The sequence below is a fragment of the Suricata suricatta genome, chromosome 1 (genome assembly GCF_006229205.1).
Source record: "Suricata suricatta isolate VVHF042 chromosome 1, meerkat_22Aug2017_6uvM2_HiC, whole genome shotgun sequence".
NCBI classification, from domain to species: Eukaryota; Metazoa; Chordata; class Mammalia; order Carnivora; family Herpestidae; genus Suricata; species Suricata suricatta.
Genome location: NC_043700.1, coordinates 91,555,584 through 91,575,632, shown reverse-complemented (window position 1 = coordinate 91,575,632; position 20,049 = coordinate 91,555,584). Strand labels below are relative to the sequence as shown.

General features: G+C 36.8%; 1 protein-coding gene across 1 annotated transcript in view; it reads left to right on the top strand.

Moving 5' to 3' along the window:
- The window catches only part of INTU (inturned planar cell polarity protein), an 81,160-nt gene that overhangs the window by 14,703 nt on the left and 46,408 nt on the right, over window positions 1-20,049 (top strand). Inside the window, exons 2-3 of the mRNA XM_029941177.1 lie at window positions 4,003-4,541; window positions 13,368-13,453. Of these exons, the coding sequence (XP_029797037.1) occupies window positions 4,003-4,541; window positions 13,368-13,453 (625 nt within the window). The remainder of the gene's footprint in view (window positions 1-4,002; window positions 4,542-13,367; window positions 13,454-20,049) is intronic.

The window sequence follows — 20,049 nt, the reverse complement described above, 5'->3', positions numbered from 1 at the left end:
TCTGTCTCTTGACAGTTTTAAAAGCTCGTTCTGCACTGTGTGCCTATTAGTATTTCTCTATTGAAGGAGGCTCTTTGATTGTCTAGGGTCTGTCGTTTCAGGAGATGTTCTTTTAATGGTGTGGTGTATTTTGGTTTCTCTTGTTACGTCTCTGATTAATTTATTTCCCTACTCAGTGATATTTGGGACTTTCCACTATGTATACTTTGGCTTGTTTCTTGAGGTAGCCCTGAAAAGGAAAACAGACAGACAAACACACAGAGAACACAAGCATGCAAACACACTGACGAATAAGTAAACAAGCATACCAAAAGGGGAAAGAAAAAGAGGAACAGGAAAGAAATGAGAGGACCAGAAAGGAAAAAAAAAAAGGGGGGGGGCAGCGAAAGTCAGAAATAAAGGACAGTCTGAGAGCATAAAACCTGTAGAGAGGGGAGATAAGGATGAGATAAAGGGAAAAATATCTTGATCTAAAGACAGCAGTGCATAAATGTGGGTCTTTCCCAGACTCCAGGGGGAACGGGAGAAAAGAAGGAAATAGGAGAATAGAAAAGGGAAAACAAGGGAAAAAATTAAAAAGTAATAATAACAAAAGAAAGAAAAAACAATTAAAAATAATAAGCAAACCACAGCAGCTCTCCAGCGTGTATGGGCGTGGCTTGGTGTAGGTAGGTCGGGCCTCAGGGGCTGCTCTCAGAGACCCCACCTTAGTGGATGTGGGGAGAAGAATGGTGGTGCCCCAAGCCCCCTAAGACCATGTGTTGCCAGCCACTCTCTTGAGTCCAACTTCCTTGTGCCACGGGCGGGTCAAATTGTTTCAGTTTTCTAAGTTCTGCCAGGTTTCTAAGTTTTAGCCTGTGCACTTTGATGCTGCCATCACAGTTAAAATCTCTGGCAGGCAGGCGGCTTTCTGGCCGGGATTGAGTAGGGGGATTGTGAAGCCAGTTTTTCCCCTGGCTCTGCCTGAAGTCAGCCAGCTGCTGGGCCCAAGGGAGAACAAGCCCGCTGAGGGGGACAGATTTGTCTCCCCACGCCCAGTGGCTTTCAGTCCGGGGCGAACGGTCTTCCCCGGTCTCTGCGCCACCCTGCACTGCCGCCACCCTGCACTGCCATCCCGCACAGCTCTCCACGGTTCTGTGAGCCTCTGGACACACGGCTCTCTGCAGTCTGGTGCCAAGTTTCTGGGTGCAGTTTCTCTCTGACTCCGCTTTGGGCTGGCATTCCCTCCCCCAAAGTCTCGGGTGCCTGTTCACACTTACTCAGGCATCGTTGAGGCTGTTGTCAAAAAGGAGTCTGTGCACGCATCTCTGTTCTTGTAGATCAGAAAGCTGTGGCTTTTAATTCTTCTCAGTTTGATAATTGCAGGTGGGCAGAGGTAATGGAGCTCCTTCTCTGCCATCTTGCCTCCCTAGTACAGACATTTAAACAATATTTGTTCTTCCAATCCATGAGCATGGAATGTCTTTACATTTCTTTGTGTCTTCTTCAATTTCTCTTATAAGCTTTCTGTAGTTTTCAGCATACACATCTTTTATCTCTTTGGTTAGGTTTATTCCTAGGTATCTCATGGTTTTTGGTGCAGTTGTAAATGGGATCAATTCCTTGATTTCTCCTTTTGCTACTTCATTATTGGTGTTTAGAAATGCAACAGATTTCTGTACATTGATTTTGTATCTTATGACTTTGCTGTAATCAGTTCTAGCAATTTTTGGTGGAATCTTTCAGGTTTTCTACATAAAGTATCATGTTGTCTGCAAATAGTGAAAGTTTGACTTCTTTGCTGATTTGGATGCCTTTTTTTCTTTTTATTGTCTGATTTTCAAGGCTAGGACTTCTAGTACTCTGTTAAATAACAATGGTGAGAGTGGACATCCCTGTTTTGTTCCTGACTGTAGAGGAAAAGCTCTCAGTTTTCCCCACTGAGAGCTGATATTATTGTGGGTTTTTAATATAAAGGCCTTTATGATGTTGAAATGTGTTCCCTCTATCCTTACTTTGGCAACCATTAACTAGCTTTGGTTGTCCACCTAGGCCATGGAGACTGTCCCTCAAGGCCTCTGCTTATGCTGTTACTTCTGCTTGGGATTCTCTTTTCCTCTTCACCCCCACCATTCACCCTCCCCAACCACTTACTCTTTTGGGACTTAACTTCTGTGTTTCCTCTACTAGAAATTCTCTTTGACCTCACCTTCCTTCCTAGGCTAAACTAGGTGACCTCTGTCTTGAATTTACCTTGTGCATTGTTATGAATTCTTTCTTACTTTCTCATTTCCACAAGACAAGGGAAGGAACTGATATTTTAATCATTATAATTCTAGCACCTTACAGGTGCCTGGCACTGTTCATTTGCTCATGATTAAAGCCCTGTGCCCCCAGCCTCCCACCAACAGAAGTCTTTAAGTTATAGCCCAAAAGTGGTTTCACATTCAGTTTCAGAGATTAAGATGAAACATCTTCCTGTTTAGTATAGGGGGAAAAGTTTTTCTTTGGGGTCACATACTCTAATACAAATAACATACCAGATTAAAGGAGTAAGATTATAGAGCAAATAATTTCATTCCTTTTTTAAATTGATACATATCTTCATAAGTAATCATATATAATCATGATCTGTACATTGTACCATTTTAAATTATGATACAGGGTTATCTAAATTTTTTATGGTTGGAAAATTTTAGATTCTTTAGAGTAGAATTGCAGAGTTAAGTACTAATTTCTGTGGATACAGATAGATGTGGTTAAACCAACTGATAAATGGTTAATACCTGGTGCTAAGTGGTGCCAAAATGATGCAACACATTTGATATTTGGGACTAGTATGCCTTTTTGTTTTTGCCATTAGTATATAGTTGAAAATTATATATTAGTTACCAACCATGAATGAGATCAGTGGTTAGTTCCAGAGTTGAGTAATAGAATAGTGCATATTGGAGGGGATCAGTTTTCACAGATTTTAGAGAGATAGTTGACTTTAAAAAGAACCAGAGTTGCTAATAAACACTGCAGAAAATAGAAATGTCGTCTGTCTGATAGAATGATTAGAACACAAATTATACCCTTTTACATCAGGATATTACAGCTGGTGTTTCTGAAGGACCCTCTTTACATATTATATTTTCCACTGTAACCAGTTTTGCTCTAAAAAATAGCAGTTTGAAAGGTAAGGTGTTCATAACATTCAACAGGGGGATAGATTTCATGATTAGGTTTGTTACCTTAAGATGAGCATTTTGTTTTTTAACACTGTTTCAGTAATTTTAATAGCAATACTTTTGTTTTTTTCAGTGGCCTACTTCCCAGTTAAAGTTTTTTTTTTAACAAGCACATGGCAAATTATGTAATATGTGGTTTACTTTCCTTCTTACAATTATTCATAAAAAGGAGTTTTACGGAAATTACAAGCTATGGAAGCAATCATTATTAACTGTGATTACAAACTGGTCATTTTCAGCAAAGATTTTATGGGGAGGTGAACGTTTCTTTTTTTGGAAATTTATTGTATAAACAAATCTTATTAATAGTGGTAGGCTATAGCTTTCATTTAACATGATAGCCATGATGAATCATTTCTATGCAAATAGGATGTTTTTATGTCCAGTTTCCAAATGGCTTATGTCTGGATATAATTGCACAATCAGCTATTACTGTAAATCATTGTCCAGTGAGATTGGCTAAAGTGAACTATAACCATACAGGGACTGAATTAAAGTAATAATAAAAAATACCTTAGATTCTAGAAGGAGGCCATTTCCTTTTTGTTTTCTTTTCTATCACTATGCCTTTTTGATTCCCTGTCCTCCAACCCCATTTCTTCAAGACTCTACAAAAAGTGTGCTAGGAAATAATGTTGATATTTACAATAAATTAGAAATAATAAAGAGACTTGGATAGAATCAAAGAATTTTCACCACCTCCCCCTTCTCTTCACCACCTGTGCCCAAAAGACATAACTATTTTTCTTATGTTGGCTGCTATTCAGATTATCTTTTCTCTTTTTCATAGTGATGTTGAACCTGAATGGCTGGACAGTGTGCAGAAAAATGGAGAATTATTTTATTTGGAATTGAGTGAGGGTGAAGAAGAAAGTCTCCTTCCTGAAACTCCTACTGTGAACCATGTCAGGTTCAGTGAAAATGAAATTATAATTGAAGAGGATGATTACAAAGAAGGAAAAAAGTATGAACCTAAACTCAAGCGGTTTACCAAAATTTTAAAAAGTAAAAGTCTTTTACCCAAGCGCTACAATAAAAAAAATAGCAATGACAGTGAGCCGGTGTCCATTCTAAAGCATCAGTCCAACCAGAAAACAGGAGTGGTTGTCCAACAGCGGTACAAAGATGTGAATATTTATGTAAACCCCAAAAAGTTAACTGTGACCAAAGCCAAAGAGCAGCTGAAGCTTCTGGAAGTACTCGTTGGGATTATTCATCAGACTAAGTGGAGCTGGAAAAAAACTGGAAAACAGGGCAGTAGAGAGAGACTTGTGGTCCATGGCCTATTGCCAGGAGGATCTGCTATGAAAAGTGGTCAGATATTAATTGGTAAGTGTTGTTAGTGAACATCAGTTCTTGTTTGCAGAAATTTATGATTAATAATGCCTTTTGAGACATGTGATCAAAGCAGAATTATACCCCAAAGTCTCAATAGATTAAGGACTGCTTCATGATATTTGGGACAGTAGTGAAATTATTTAAGCATGGTGAACTGCAAAGCATAGTGTTCTTTAAATGAGTACTTTGGTGAGTTGAATGTGTGTGTGCCTTGTTTAGGCCAATGAATAGCTTAACTAATCTTTGAGTTTTGAATTATATAATTTTATTTCATCTTGGTTATATTTGCTGACAAGAAAAAGAAAATAAGTTGATTTTACAGTGATAATTTAGATTTGAATGACCTATACCCAATAGCATAATAAGAAATATGTAATTTGTGAATAAAAATACTTCTAAATTGTATGTTTGCACTGAGTACACTAAGTTCTTGGAATGGTTTTAAACTGTTTCATTTGGCATATTTAGTCACAGTGATGTTATACGTAAGTTTCCTTTTCAGGGTACTTGTCATAAAATATCTCATCAGTTTCTAGGGGAAAAAAATAAATCCGAAAGTTATTCTGAATATATGTTAAAGTGAGAATTTTGTATTGCTAATACATTTTTAGCTGTTGGATATAATTCTTGCATCAGCGGCAACTTTATTACTTAGGGAAAGCTATATTAGTCAGATGTGAAAATATATTAGTGAAATTTAAAAGCTATTAACAAATCTAAAAGCTGACAGTCTTTTAAGTTGACTCAGCCTATAAGATTTAGATAAAGGAACTTTTATAAACACTTTAGAAACATTTTTTTAAATATAAAAAAAGTTTTAATATTTATTTTTGAGAAAGACAGAAACAGAGAAAGAGAGAGACAGAGGCAGCACGAGTTGGGGAGGAGCAGAGAGAAAGGGAGACAGAATCTGAAGCAGGCTCCAGGCTTTGAGCTGTCACAGAGACCAATGTGGAACTTGAAGCTGTGAACGTGATCATGGGTTCAGATCATGACCTGAGCTGAAGTGGGACACTTAACTGACTGAGCCACTCTGACTCCCCTAAAAATATTTCTTCAAGTCTGAGTCACATTTATTTGTTCATTGACTCAATAAAATGTTTTAGCATCTGCAAAGTGTCAGGAATATGAAGATTACTCTAATGATCCAGTTACTCCTCTTAGGAAGTTCATACTGTGGTGGAAAAGATGAGTCAGAAACAGGCAGATACTTTCAATAGTATGATAAGTGCCATCATGGGGGTTTACAAGGATGAATCATGTAGGAAGAGCATCTGTGCAGTGTGTGTTCCAAATGGTTGCAACAAGATCTCCACGTTCTCTTCTTACAATGTAATGTTGATACTCCTCCCGTGGAGAGTTTCAGTGTCTGTGTTACTTCCCACACCCCCTGGTCTGTGCCTTGGGCTTTTGGCTACAGCTCAAATAGTATTATGTGATTTCAGAGGTAGGATTATAAAAGGTGATGCAGCTTCTGCTGGTATTCTTGGTATCCAGTTACCATTCCGTGAGCAAGGCCAGTGTACATGAAGAGACCATGAGCAGTACTCTGGCTAATCACCCCAGCTGAGGCCTTAACCCTCTACAGTATCCGCTACCACACACAAGTGAAGAAACCTTCCAAATAACTCCAGCCTCAACCACCATGTGGCTGCAACTACGTGAGGAACCCTGAGTGAGAACCTCAACTAAGCCCAGTCAACTCCAGAACCGGGAAAGATAATAAATGGTGCTCATTGTTTTAAACCACTTAGTTTTGGGGTCATTCATTATGTGGCAACGGAAAGCTGGAAGAGAAGCTAATGCATGCTTACATTCTCTCAGGTTCTCAGCTTTCTTTTTTGTAAAGTATCTCCAAGTTTTATTCTTTTCATTCCATCAGAGGAGGCCAGAATTCATGCTTATGAAATCCTGCTTGGATTGCCAACCACCATAATTTTAGGTACCATGGATGGGAAACTCCAGCTAACGTACTATCTATATTTATCTGGGGCCTCTGCTCAGTACCTAATTGGACTGATTTATAGACAAATCTCTAAAATCCGTTTTACTCATTCCTCTTGAAACCTAGTAGAGAGTGATTATGGTCAGTGAGCCTTCTCTTCCATGTTTCCTTTCCCCTGATCTTCACTCCAGTCTCCTGAACCTTCTAGGCCTTACCTCTAGGTTAATCCATCTGCCCCAACTGCATAGGAGGAAAGAGAATGACTATAGAGAAGAAGAAATTACTAGGCGGTCCTGCTATTCATCTTTAAAATAGTTTAAAGATACACAGGATACTGGTAGTGTACTTTCTGACCTGAGTGTGGTTACATGGATGTGTTCATCTTTTGATAATTTATTGTTGTACCGCTACAATTTGTGCACTTGTCTGCATGTGTATGGAATAACAATAAAAAGTTAGAAAAAAGAGGTTCATGGTTTCAGTTTCATAATGGAAGCATTTATGACTTACTAACTAATAAGTTACAAAAAAAGCATTAGTCAGAATAAAATGATTATTTGATCTTTGGTGCATAACAAAATGCTTGGTTGATAAATAAGCCCTCAAAAACATTGACTGAATAAATGTATAAACTGTGTAAAAAATACGCATAGGGAAAACAATTAGATGTAAATATAAATACAGCAAAATGCTAATAGTGTTGGGTTAGTGCGGAGACATTATGGGTGATTTGTTTTCTCTCTTTTTTCAGATTTTTAATTTTATGATTATGTTGTATGTTTTTAAGGTTGCATACTTTGGGAATGAATAATGGATTATTTAATGTCATGTTGAGTTTGATAATCCCACAAGATGGACTTTTCTCATTTGTTTCTTTCATAGTTTCATTTCACACTGAAGTCTGGGTGAGTGGGAGGGGGAGGATCATGAGAATTTTGTCATGGTAACGCAGTTTGCTGGGTGACTTCTGCTATTACCTAGCTGGAGGGTGACCCTCCTTTGACTGAAGTCCGTTGGCCATCGCAGTGAGACCAGTGAATCTTCTCATTCTTTCCTTTCAAGACAGCAGAACTCTATTCTATTCTGATCCTTCTGTCCCGGGATTTTGGGGGTTTGCTGTATTTTTCAGTGCCATTTTTGCTCTTCTTACTGCCAACTTTCATCTTTATTTTTTATTTTTATTTCTGAGTTTTTCCTAAAGTTTGACAGCTGGTTGCTTCTTGACTACCAATAGCCAGCCTCCATCCCCAGACCAAAGCATATCCTCTTATACCCAGTTTCTAGGGTATAGGTGACAAAAAAAAATTTTTTTAATTCAAGATAACCCATTTTTGCTCATTTTAACTAGGTGTTTTTTAAGGATGGGGAAGGATAGGGTTAGAAAAATCACACATTATTGTTCTAGACACACATAACCCTGAAGAATGTTTCAGTTCAACAATAACACAAAGTTTTTATTTTTTTATTTTGAAGATTTTATATTTAAGTAATCTCTCTACCTAATGTGGGACTCAAACTTATAACCCTGAGGTCAGGGGTCAAATGCTCTACTGACTGAGCCAGCCAGGTGTCCCTAAAATTTTTATTTTAAGCTCTTATTATGTAACTTCTAATGCAATCACTGAATAGCATTTTTTTGGTATGACATATTTGTGCTATTTCTCTCTTAAATTTTTTGAATTTTTTTTTTTTACTTTTTAAAAATCTCTTTGAGGTGTATATATAACATACATTCATAAGATGGACAAATCTTACGTGTACATTCAGTGAATTTTGTCATATGTCTACACCTGTGTAACTACCACCCAGATCAAAATGTAGAACATTTCTAGTATCCAGAAGTCTCCATGGGGCCTCCTCCCACTTAGTACCCCCTCCCAAAGGTAATCTGAAAGTCAAGTTTTCTCTCAACAGAGTTGATTTTGCTTCCTCCTCTTTTTTTATTGTTTTATTTTACCTCTTCTTGAACTTCATATAAATAGAAGTCTATAGTGTGTATTCCCTTGTGTTTATTTTCTTTATCTTACAATCTGTGAGAAATATCCAAGTTGTTGCTCTGTAGTATTCCTTCATATGAATGTACTCTATTATTTTCCATTTCACTGTTGATGACATTCTGGTTGTTTCTAGGTAAAACATTTGAAGTACTTTTTTTAAAAAGCAGGTTTTTTTAATGTTTATTTATTTATTTTGAGAGAGAGAGAGAGAGCGAGCGAGCACATGAGCAGGGGAGGAGGAACAGAGAGAGAGAGACAGAAAATCCCAAGCAGGCTTCATACTGTCAGAGCCCATGTAGGGCCGAACCTCATGAACCACGAGATCATGACCTGAGCTGAAACCAAACGTCAGACACCTAGCCAACTAAGCCATCTAGGTACCCCTGATGTGCTTTTTAAAAAAGATGGATTTGTTTTTTATGAATACATAATGGATGGTTTTATCCTTTTAATATTTTGCATGTTGTTATTTGATACACATTTTTATTTTCACCTTCTGTAATACTTGAAACATTTCAATATTCTCATGGAAGGGAACTCTGCTGTGTTTGTCTCTCCTTCCTCACATTTCTTTCCCACATTTTACCTGTGGTACTTGACTCAGCAGTAAAGGAAAGAAACTGAAGCAGTGAGATCATTGGAAAGATAGAATTTTAGAGTTTTTAGGCCTTCCTAGAGAGCTTCTGGTAGAGTTAATACCTTCTACAGACAAGTACCAAAGGGATTACATGATTTGCCCAGGAACAGAGGGCAGTCAGTGATAAACTGCGACCTACAAGTTCGATTTCCATTCACAAAGTTCTTTGGCTTGCTGTAGTATTCACTTGAATGGGTGAGAAAGTGCCAGGATTTCTCTTTGAAGTAAAAATAAAAGAAATTATTTAGTCCCTTCAAAATGTAATTTGGAAATAAGGATTAAGCTACAACAATGTACTTTTTAACCCATTTAATCCATTTTGAGACACTTATCCAAAAGAAATAATCTAAAACAGATCTGTAAATCATGGCCTGCATGTTGTATTAGGCCTACGACCACCCATTTTTGTACAGTCTGCAAACTGAGAATGGCTTTTACCTTTTCAATGATAAAAAAATTTCAAAAGAATAATATTTTATTACATATGAAAATTTTATGAAATTCAGTACTAATGTTCATAAATAAAATTGTATTGGAACATAGCCGAATTCATTTATAGTTTATTGCTGCTTTCAAGCTACAGTTGCAAATTTGAGTAGTGCTGCAACAAATACCATATGGCCTGCAGAGCCTAAAGTATTTACTTATCTTGCCTCTTGCAGAAGTTTCCTGACCCCAGATGTAAAAGAAGGAAAAACTACGTGCATGAAAACATTTATATAGGGGCACCTGGGTGGCTCAGTTGGTGAAACGTTCAACTTCATCTCAGGTTATGATCTTATGGTTCGTGGATTGGAGCCCCATGTTGGGCTCTGTGCTGACAGGTCAGAGCCTGGAGCCTGTGGATTCTGTGTCTCTCTTTCTGCCCCTCCCCCGCTCACGCTCTCTCTGTCTCTCTCAAAAATAATAAAAAATGTAAAAAAAAAAGTAAGAAAACATTTATTTAAACATTTTTCAGTAATAAAAAATAAAAAATCATGAACATGTCAAACCAACTATGGTTATTTGAATTATAACTTAATAAATGTATGTGTTATTTGTCTATAAAAATTATAATCTAAAAACAGTGTGGGGCATCTGGGTGGCTCAGGCAGTTAAGCGCCAACTTCAGCTCAGGTCACCATCTCACAGTTCATGGGTTCAAGCCTTATGTTGGGCTCTGTGCTGAGAGCTTGGAGCCTGGAGCCTGCTTTAGATTCTGTGTCTCACTCTCTCTCTTCCTGCCCCCCCAGCCCCCCGTCACCCCACCGCAACCACTGCTGCTCTGTCTCTCTGCCTCAAAAATAAACATTATAAAAACAAAACCAACATATTAACATTAAAATTCTTACTGCTTGAGAGGTTTAAAAGGATGAAATTCGTTTATACCTCATTTGTGTCAGTATAGGTAAAGACTAAAAATAATTTGTGAAAATAATTTTGGTTATAGTGCTGGGGTCATCAATAACTTTTCCAACGTCTCTTTTCTAAAAAAATTTTTTTTAATGTTTTATATATTTTTGAGAGAGAGAGACAGCGTGAACAGGGAGGGTCAGAGAGAGAAGGAGACAGAATCCGAAGCGGGCTCCAGGCTCTGAGCTAGCTGTCAGCATAGAGCTTGATGCGGGGCTCGAACCCACAAACCATGAGATCATGACCTGAGCTCAAGTCAGATGCTTAACCAACTGAGCCACCCAGGCTCCCCTGTAGTATTATTTTCTATTTTAATAAGAAATAAAAACCTTACACTAGTTTCTTTTTCAGCTTCATCAGGGAATGTGATATTGTACTTAATCCAATGTTTTGAATGATAGTTACAGTATATGACTCACCATTATTCAAGGATTTCTAGAACGATAGGTTAGGAGGGACTTAATTTTCTGCTTATGCCTGTGCATTATAAATGAGGGATTGGTACTGAAGCTCAAAAAATGCATAGTAAAATTCTCTAAAATTTAAAATTTTTTAGTATATACCTTGATGGTAAACACATTAACTTGAAGGTGTAAAATAGCAGTATGGTAACTCTGTTTCAAAAGTCAGATTCTTTTCTCCCTGAAGTCAAATTTAGCTTAATTTAAATAACCAATTTAAATTCACAGTCTGGTCCCACCGCTGGCACATACATATTTCCCAGTCTTTCTGTGCATAAGTCCCTCCGTCTAACAAGATTTATTTTTTTTCCTCCAGCTTCCTCTGTGTACCTACTTACCACGGTGGGGTTTTTTAGGTAACATAATGAGTTTTAATTTTTTCTCTTTGTAATAGTAATTTGTTTAATGTAGACAGTTTAGAAAATATAATTAAGCAAAAAAAGAAAAAGCACATACGCCCAAAGGCAAAAAGTTTATATGTATCTTTTCTTTTTCCTGCATTTACATGTAATATTTTTATATTAAAAATAATGTCTTAACCTGTATATTCATTTTGTATATAGTATAAACAGAACAGGAAACAAACTTGGGCATATATCTTTTCATAGGCCTTGGTACCCTTCAGTACACATTTGATAGTAAGTAGATGCGAGAAATTGATGGATTTTTTCAAATGATTAATTTTACATTGAGGGACAGATTTAAGCACTGCGATATGCTGTTTTCACCTCTTTATATTTTATTTGACTTTGAATGTATCTCGATAAAATTTTCCATCAGCAATTCACAGACCATTTCTTATCTAACAATTCAAACCAATTCATGCAATTCATTTCCTTTCAGCCTTTGACAATGCATACTAATGACTCCTATGTCATTGTTGAAAAAGAACTTTCCAGAGTGTATACTGCCCACTACAGTGATATGTCCAGGAAGCCTGCCATTTCTGAGTCACAGAGATGCTGACAAAACATGAGGAAAACAAATAGCTGGGAGAGTAAGAAGTGGATATAACTCTTCTGTTATAGAAAAAAATTTTTCGGGACGCCTGGGTGGCTCAGTCAGTTAAGTGTCCAACTTCGGCTTAGGTCATGATCTTGTGGTTCATGAATTTGAGCCCTGTGTCGGGCTCTGTGCTGACAGCTCAGAGCCTGGAGCCTGCTTCAGATCCCATGTCTCTGTCTCTCTCTCTGCCCCTCCTCTGCTCTCACTCTGTCTCTCTCTCTGTCTCTCTCTGTCTCTCTCTCTCTCTCAAAAATTGATCAAAGAAAGAAAGAAATTTTTCTACCTAACAAATATTTTGCATACTACACTCACTCTAAAATTAATTTTCATATCTGTTATGATGATACATGTATGGTTCCTACTTTTAGAGCTTTGTTAGACATGTTTTCAGATGATTAGTCCCTATAACACTATCTCTGTTGTCCAAGGCTGTTCACTACGCAAACATCGTTGAAAAAATAATTCAGGGCGAGGACTTTCAGTGCTTTAGCTTGCAAGATCTACAAAAACATGAGAGACTGATGGAGAATTGTTTACCAACACTATTATCTGTATACATGTTTATTATCTGTCTTCCACAAAGTGTATGAAGCTCCATGAGGGTAGAGATTTTTGTCTGTTTTATTCAATTCTCTATCTGTAGTGCCTAAAACAGTAAATGACACACAGGTGCTCAATGAGGATTTGTTAGGTGAATATTAATTATTTGGTCCCTTTCCTAATGATATGATTGATAAGGAATGATAAAAAATAACCTTGATATATATATATATTCCTATTAATAAAGCCCATTGGTATTTTGATATTACCTCTAATTATGTTGTAAAAGTAAATTTCCATTTTAACATTGATCTTTATTTTATGAAAGCCACCAAATTTGATAAACATACACATATAAAGAAAAGCCATGGAGAAGGAGATTGTTATGAAAACATGCTGTGTGTTTTGTTATGGCTGGGGCCTTTGAAACAAAGGCACAGATCAATATTTACAGTGAATACTGCAGCATACTGAGTTATGATATGCCACATGGATTGAGTTAAAATTTTAGCTACATTTCTTTACTGTGTGTTTAAGTGAATAGTGTCCGTTTTGCTAAGTGTGCACTACTTGTCCTTTGAGTTTACATAATGCTCTCAAATTATATCTAAAATGAGAAAATTCATCTCTTTAAATATCCATAGGTTGTATTTAGATATGGTACTGTGTTGGGCTGTATTATAATGTCAGAAAAGGTACCTCTCCTGGTAATGAGCTGTATAATAATACATAATGAGTTCCATAGTACTTTGAAGAAGTCAGAATAGATGCTTTTTAATGTTCTAATTCTAGATCTTTTTGGGTTTTGGATATTCATACAACCTTTGTTACTGTTTTCAGGTGATGTCCTTGTTGCCGTGAATGATGTGGATGTGACTTCTGAGAACATAGAGAGGGTTCTATCTTGCATTCCTGGACCTATGCAGGTAAGGACAGTCTTTTTCTATATTTTATGATGAATTTCAAAAAATAAGGGCATCTTGTACTGTTTTATTTTTTTAAGATTCTGAAAATTACCATATATAATGTGAATTATACTTACATACTTTACTATTTAAGGTTTTTTTGTGGGTTTTTTTAACGTTTATTTTTGAGAGAGGGAGAGAGAGAGACAGACCATGAGCAGGGGAGGGGCAGACAGAGAGGGAGATACAAAATCTGAAGCAGTCTTTAGGCCCTGAGATTTTAGCACAGGACCCAATATGAGGCTTGAACTCACAAACCGTGAGATCATGACCTGAGCTGAAGTCAGAAGCTCAACCAACTGTGTCACCCACACGCCCCTAAACACTTGGCTATTTAAAATAAATTAGCTCTTGTTAACATTTTTAGCTTTTGGAGATTATTCTAAAAAGAGGAGAAATATCTACACATAAAATTCTTCCTGGGGTGCCTAGGTTGCTCAGTCAGTTAAGTGTCTGACTCTTGATTTCAGCTCAGGTTATAATCTCATGGTTTGTGGGTCGAAGCCCTACATTGGGGTCACTGCTGAGCATTGAGCCTGCTTGGGACTCTCTCTACTCTCTGCCCTTCCCCGGCTTGTGCTTGCTCATTCTCTCTCAAAATAAATAAATAAACTTAAAAAATTTTTAAAAATTAAACAAACAAAAAAACTTCTAAGTAAAGCAGGAACAATGATAAAAAGATCTATAATGACTAACCTGTCATTATAACTACCACGTATGTTGATAAAAATCCAGTTCCTAGAAAAGTTGTTTTAAACAGTCATGTAATTTTCTTTTCTCTGATTTATTAAAATCACTATTAAGCTTTTTAAAGTGTGGCTTTGTTTATTTAAAAAACTATACTATTTTGTTGATTTTTTTCTGTTATCTAGTTTAACCGTATTCCCTAGCTCTTATTTAGCTATTTAGTGAATTATTTTTCATTCCTTGTAGGTAAAAGTAAATCTCTTTCATAATAGTTATTTTGATAGTCTAAGCATTGACATTTTGTATCATAGATGACATATTTAGGTCATTAGATGTGTTTTGAAAGTTCTATACTTTTATTTATGAATGCTCTGCTCTTGTTAGTCTCAGGAATTAGCTGGAGTGCCTAGATGGTCAGTTAAGTGTCCATTTCTTGGTTTCAGCCCAGGTCATGATCTCATGATTTGTGAGTTCAAGCCCCACATTGGTCTCTGTGCTGACAGTGTGGAGCCTACTTGGGATTCTCTCTCTCCCCCTCTCTCTGTCCCTCCCCAGCTTGTGTGCTCGTTCTCTCTCACACACACACACAAATAAACTTTTTTAAAAAATAAAAAAATAAAGTAGCTTTCTCTCTTTTGAGGGATAGGAAGGATGATATGCTTTAGATAGATTAGATGTTTTATTAGACTATGAGAGAATGAAGCAACTTTCTGAATTGATCAGGATGAAGAACAGAATTCCTGATAAATCAGAATCATCCTGCATCTGATTTGAGATTCTGAAATAATAGGACCCTAATGAACAATTCTTTATTTTTTAAGAAATAACATTTCCCTTATTCTCATTTTTTTTTCTCTTAAAGCACACATACACACCAAACACACATATGGATGCTCTATAAAAGTAGCTATCTTTGGAAATGCAAAATGAAAGTGCTAAAGTAACTGTGGTAGCTAGTGACCAGGAGTGCTTAGGAATGGATAGAGAGATATCAATGGACACAAGGTGGTGTTCAAAATATTAACAATCAGGCAGACACCAGCCTTAATGCAGAAATAGAGTATACTGTTGTCCTCTTTGGTTGCCGGACATGGAGAGGTCAGCCAAGGTACTAGGGTTCCTCAGCGGGCTCAGATAGCAACTACTTACCAGTCAGTAATGAAGAATTACGGCATTTGAACAACTGACCCAGCTTCACCCAAGTAAACTGGCTGTACGTCAGCCCTGCGTCTGCCATTCCTCCTCTCTTGCCTCTGTCAGGTGCCGGTGTCTGCCAGTGTCGCCACGGTTCAACCATGTCTCTTCTGTCTTCCAAAACAGAAAAGTCACGTTTACAGTGCAGTCACATTATACTTAGGTGTAATTAACATTTGCAAAGTCAGCTTGCACACTCAGAGGAAAAAAAGAGGAAGAAATAATGATTTAAATATTTTGGTCCAATTCCACCCACCATTTACATGTCCTTGTTAAGTGTGAAGTAGGAGTCACATATCTGCTGTTTGCCCGGTTTGCCTTTTACAGCATGAGCATCTTACTGCATCCAGTGTGGTTCTAGATTTAAACACACACACACACACACACACACACACACACACACACACGCAGCTTTTATGTGCCAATATGTACATCTTGTGCCTAAATGAAGAAGTTTGCTTTGAAGATGGAAGAAAAACTGTTTTGAATTGTGTGAGTTTATCATATTGAGAGAATATGTTCTACTCCAGGACTGTCGCATGTTCTTGCCTTTCTTAATGTAAGTTCAAAGTGATTTTGACACTATATAATTTGAAAATATAATCCTGTCTTAAGATGTACATTATTAAATTTTTCTAATTATAAATGTAATACATGTTTATTGTAAAAACTGGAAAACATGAAGACCTAAGGGACAAAATCTTTTAAAATCCCACCACCTGAGGATATCTACTATTAATATTTTCGAATATTTTATTCTGGTTTAACCCCCTGAGTATAAAAATGTATGCATTTGTTTGTTTTACTAGCAGAATTGGTATTATGGCTGTGTCATACTCAAAAGCAGGCAGCATTTAGGGTAATTTGTCTTTAATAATGATTTAGAACATAGTAAAAATTCTTCTAACTAGAAATAATGTTTAATTGGTAAATCACATTTTTAGTGTTAAAAATAGGGAAAAGTATAAGCTTCTCACTAACAGCCCTGTCAACTAGGAGGTTCAGGGAGGTTAGGAGTAGAATTGGGAAAGGAAATAGTGTTTGTATGTGCCAGGCATATGTTGGGATTTTGTTAATATCGTTTCCTTTAGCAATTTTATTTATTCTTTATTCCATATAACAGTTTAAGATGCCAATAATTGTATTTCTATTTTATATGTAAAGAAAAAGAATCTAAGAGAAATTTAATGATTTCTCCAAGACAGTAGAATTAACTCAAGGAACTGAAACTGGCTCCAGTGCACAATCCTTCCCTTTGTGACAAAACCTGGGTGGGTCTTCACTCCTGCTGGGTCAGAACTGAGTGAATTTGTTTCAGAAAAAGTGTTTTACCTGCTGCTGCTATGGCATCCGAAACCAGAATGAGATGCAGAGGTGAATCCTGTATGTTAGGTGAGATATAAAAAAGCCCAAATCATTTTCTTTCAAAGCCAAGTTTTAACATTCTGCAAAAACAATTGTCTTAGTGTCTCCAAAAATTTAACTGTCATGAAAGGACAAAAGACTGGAGAACTGTTCTAGACTAAGGCAGACTGAAGTGATATATATCTAAAGAACTAACTAATCCTTTAAAGCGAGGACTGACTTGATCAGATTTGCATTTTAGGAATATTTCACTCTGAACGGGACTGGAGGTTGGGAAACCAGGTGACTGATTTCACAGCAATCAGAAGAGAGGTGATAAAGGCCTGAACAAGGTGTGGACTGTGGATATGGAGGAAGGAGTAGATTAGATTTTAAATAATGTGAACTGAAGAAGACTGTACTTCCTGAAGAATGGAGGAAAGTGCAAGGTGCCTTCCGGGTTTTGTCTGAGTAATCAGTGAGATTGCCCAAAAGAGAAGAGGATCAAGGAGAGACAATTTGCTGACTCAAAGAGACTCAATTCCTTCAGAATTTTGATGGAGAAATTTTCAAAGCATCTATCAGACAAAGGAGAAAGGACCAGATATGCAGATAGTAGCCAGAGGTTGTCAGAGAGACGACGAGGGCCGTGAGGTAGAGGTGGGAGACTGGTCAGCTCTTGGAGCTGCTTCAGAACCTGACAAGCTCCTGGTTCCCATCTGTGAAGAGGATGGCCTGGAGAGAAAGAAGTTGCTTGTTTGACAGAGGCTGACGAGACATTGCTGGTTACATGGAAGCGTTGAAGATAGCCGTAGAGAGGTGGTAACTGAGGAAACAAGATTTGGAAGTGATGAGTTCTAGAGAGCATGCCAGACCCTGAGGAAGGGCTCATCATCTCCTGAACGGGAAGGAAAGGAAGAAAGAAAGGATGGGAAATTGGCGCGCACGCGCTTGCGCTTACACACACACACACACACACACACACACACACACACACGTTTTGAGGGAGACCCACAACGAGGAATGATAAAACATGTCACAGGTAACATCTAGAAAGGAACGACAAAAGAAAACCCTTTTATAAGAAGTCTCCTGTAAACTATTTTATATTAAATGTTTCTTAGTAAAAGTTTTTTTTTCTATAAAACACATATCCTTAATATTATGTGTATCAACCTCTTTTTAAAAATAGCACTTAACTCTTAATTTTGTCTCACCCATTTTCATTTTATCAAGGCAACCAGATATCCTGACATTTTAGAGCTACCTAACATTATGCTTTTCAGAATGTCTGGCTAAAATGTAATTATCTTTGCATTTGAAGCTAACTTTACTTAAATCAGAAGAATGGTGGCTAAAATCGTTCTTAAAAGAATTTTAATGGATGGTTCTGCGGTCTGTGTATTTGTTTGCGTTTTTGACATTGTGAGAGGGAAACGTCCTTACACCACAGAAAAGAAGTGCAGTTGTTTGCCAAGTATAACATTAGTTTTCAAGGATGTCATTTTTCACTAAGCATAGCAAACTAGTCTTAAATTTTAGGTTGTTGTTGCTGCCTCAAGTAAAATTAGTGAATTTTTATTTTGAGTTTACCACTTTATTTCCTGTTGTCATTTTTGGTTACACCCGGTCTTTTGACCTCTCCACCCACAAGAATCTCAGCTGGAAACGATGCCCTCCCTGTTCTGAAACATGTCTCTCTCTCTGTAGACCACCTTTCTCCTTGTTCACCACTGGTATGCGTATCTCTCAGGGACACTCCCAAAAGACCAGCCTGTCGCTGTGACACCTGCTTCCCAAGATGTCACTCGTCTTGTGCCTCCTGCAGTCAGATTTCGCCTTCTCCACTCCACTTATGTATATGGCTCCTCACCACAGCCCACTGATGGGGACAATCTCAAAATCTCTCATCTATCCTGTCATAAGGTCTGGGTTCCAGATTTCCCCAAATTCTTAGATTTCTCACATTTTCAAGGAACACCACCGAAGGCTCTCATATATTTTCTTTTGGACCCACTTAAATTCTCATTCTCAGATAAAAGGACCCTCAGCCACCAAACCATTCACTTCATGAGATCTTTGTTCAAGGATTTTATATGTTTATGCTTATGTTTGTATGTCTGTTTTTGTATACATATGTTGAGCACTGCCCACAAGTACGGATAGAACCCTCAGAACACAGTCTTTCAGGCCATCTAATGCTTACCTGTTGGTTCTATGGGTCAGAACCTCACACCACATATTCGTTTTCAAATTTTCCTAAGATCTTTTCTAAAATAACATCTCTTCAGCTATCTCTCACTGTAACCTTATATTAAGTTTCATCAGATATTGCTTGATTGTTCCCATATAGGATCTCTAATTTTTAATATTTTTATTTAGTTTGCCTAATATTCTCCCCCCATATACCAATTTTCTACCCAGCCTTTTTTTGACACAGTGCTGTAATATCAAGAGCCCATTTTTCAACATTAGGTTTATAGCAAACATGAAAAATTTAGTAAAGGTTGATCTTTTCTGTTTGGAATACTATTACATGCTTTGTAAAGAAAAGCATGATTATCAGACCTCAGGAAAATTTTATGAAGAATTTTTCCCCTCCTACTTTCTATACAGATTACTGCTGATCTTGATCAGTTTATCTTTACTTTGAATATATACATATTGATGAATTTAGACCTCATGTCACTTTTCTACTTGTAAATAACATAAATCTGAGATTTAATTTAGAAAAGATGTTTATTTAACTTAATTCACTTTAGGTAGACAGAGATAATTTAGTGCCCCTGAAATGCCACAGACAGCTACAGGTTAGCAAAATTGAATACAACCATAAATAGTCTTTCCTTGTCAACAAAAAAGGATATTTAGATATTTTTCCTTTGGAACATTTTATTTATCAGCACACATTTATTTTATAGTCTAATATTAACAACAATTGGATGGCTGGGAGGATTATGAATGAATTTTTTAAAATAATATGCTTAATATTTTTGATGAAAAAATATAAATATATAAAGCTCATTTTTTAAAAAGTGACTACATATGTTAGTATTCATCACATATTTAAAGTTGGCCTTAAAAATGGTACCTCTTATAATAAATTATTAAAATTTATTTAGGGATTATTTATTACTATCTTGATAATAGCTTTTAAAGATTTTCTCTCAAAATATAACTTAATATGTATAATTTTATCTCCTTTTAAATATTGGCTGGACATCCCCCCTGCTTTATTTAGGTTTGATTGACAAATAAAAATTGTATATATTTAGGTTGTACATGATTTCCTTTAAAGGATGCAGTGTGATGATTTAATATACATATATTGA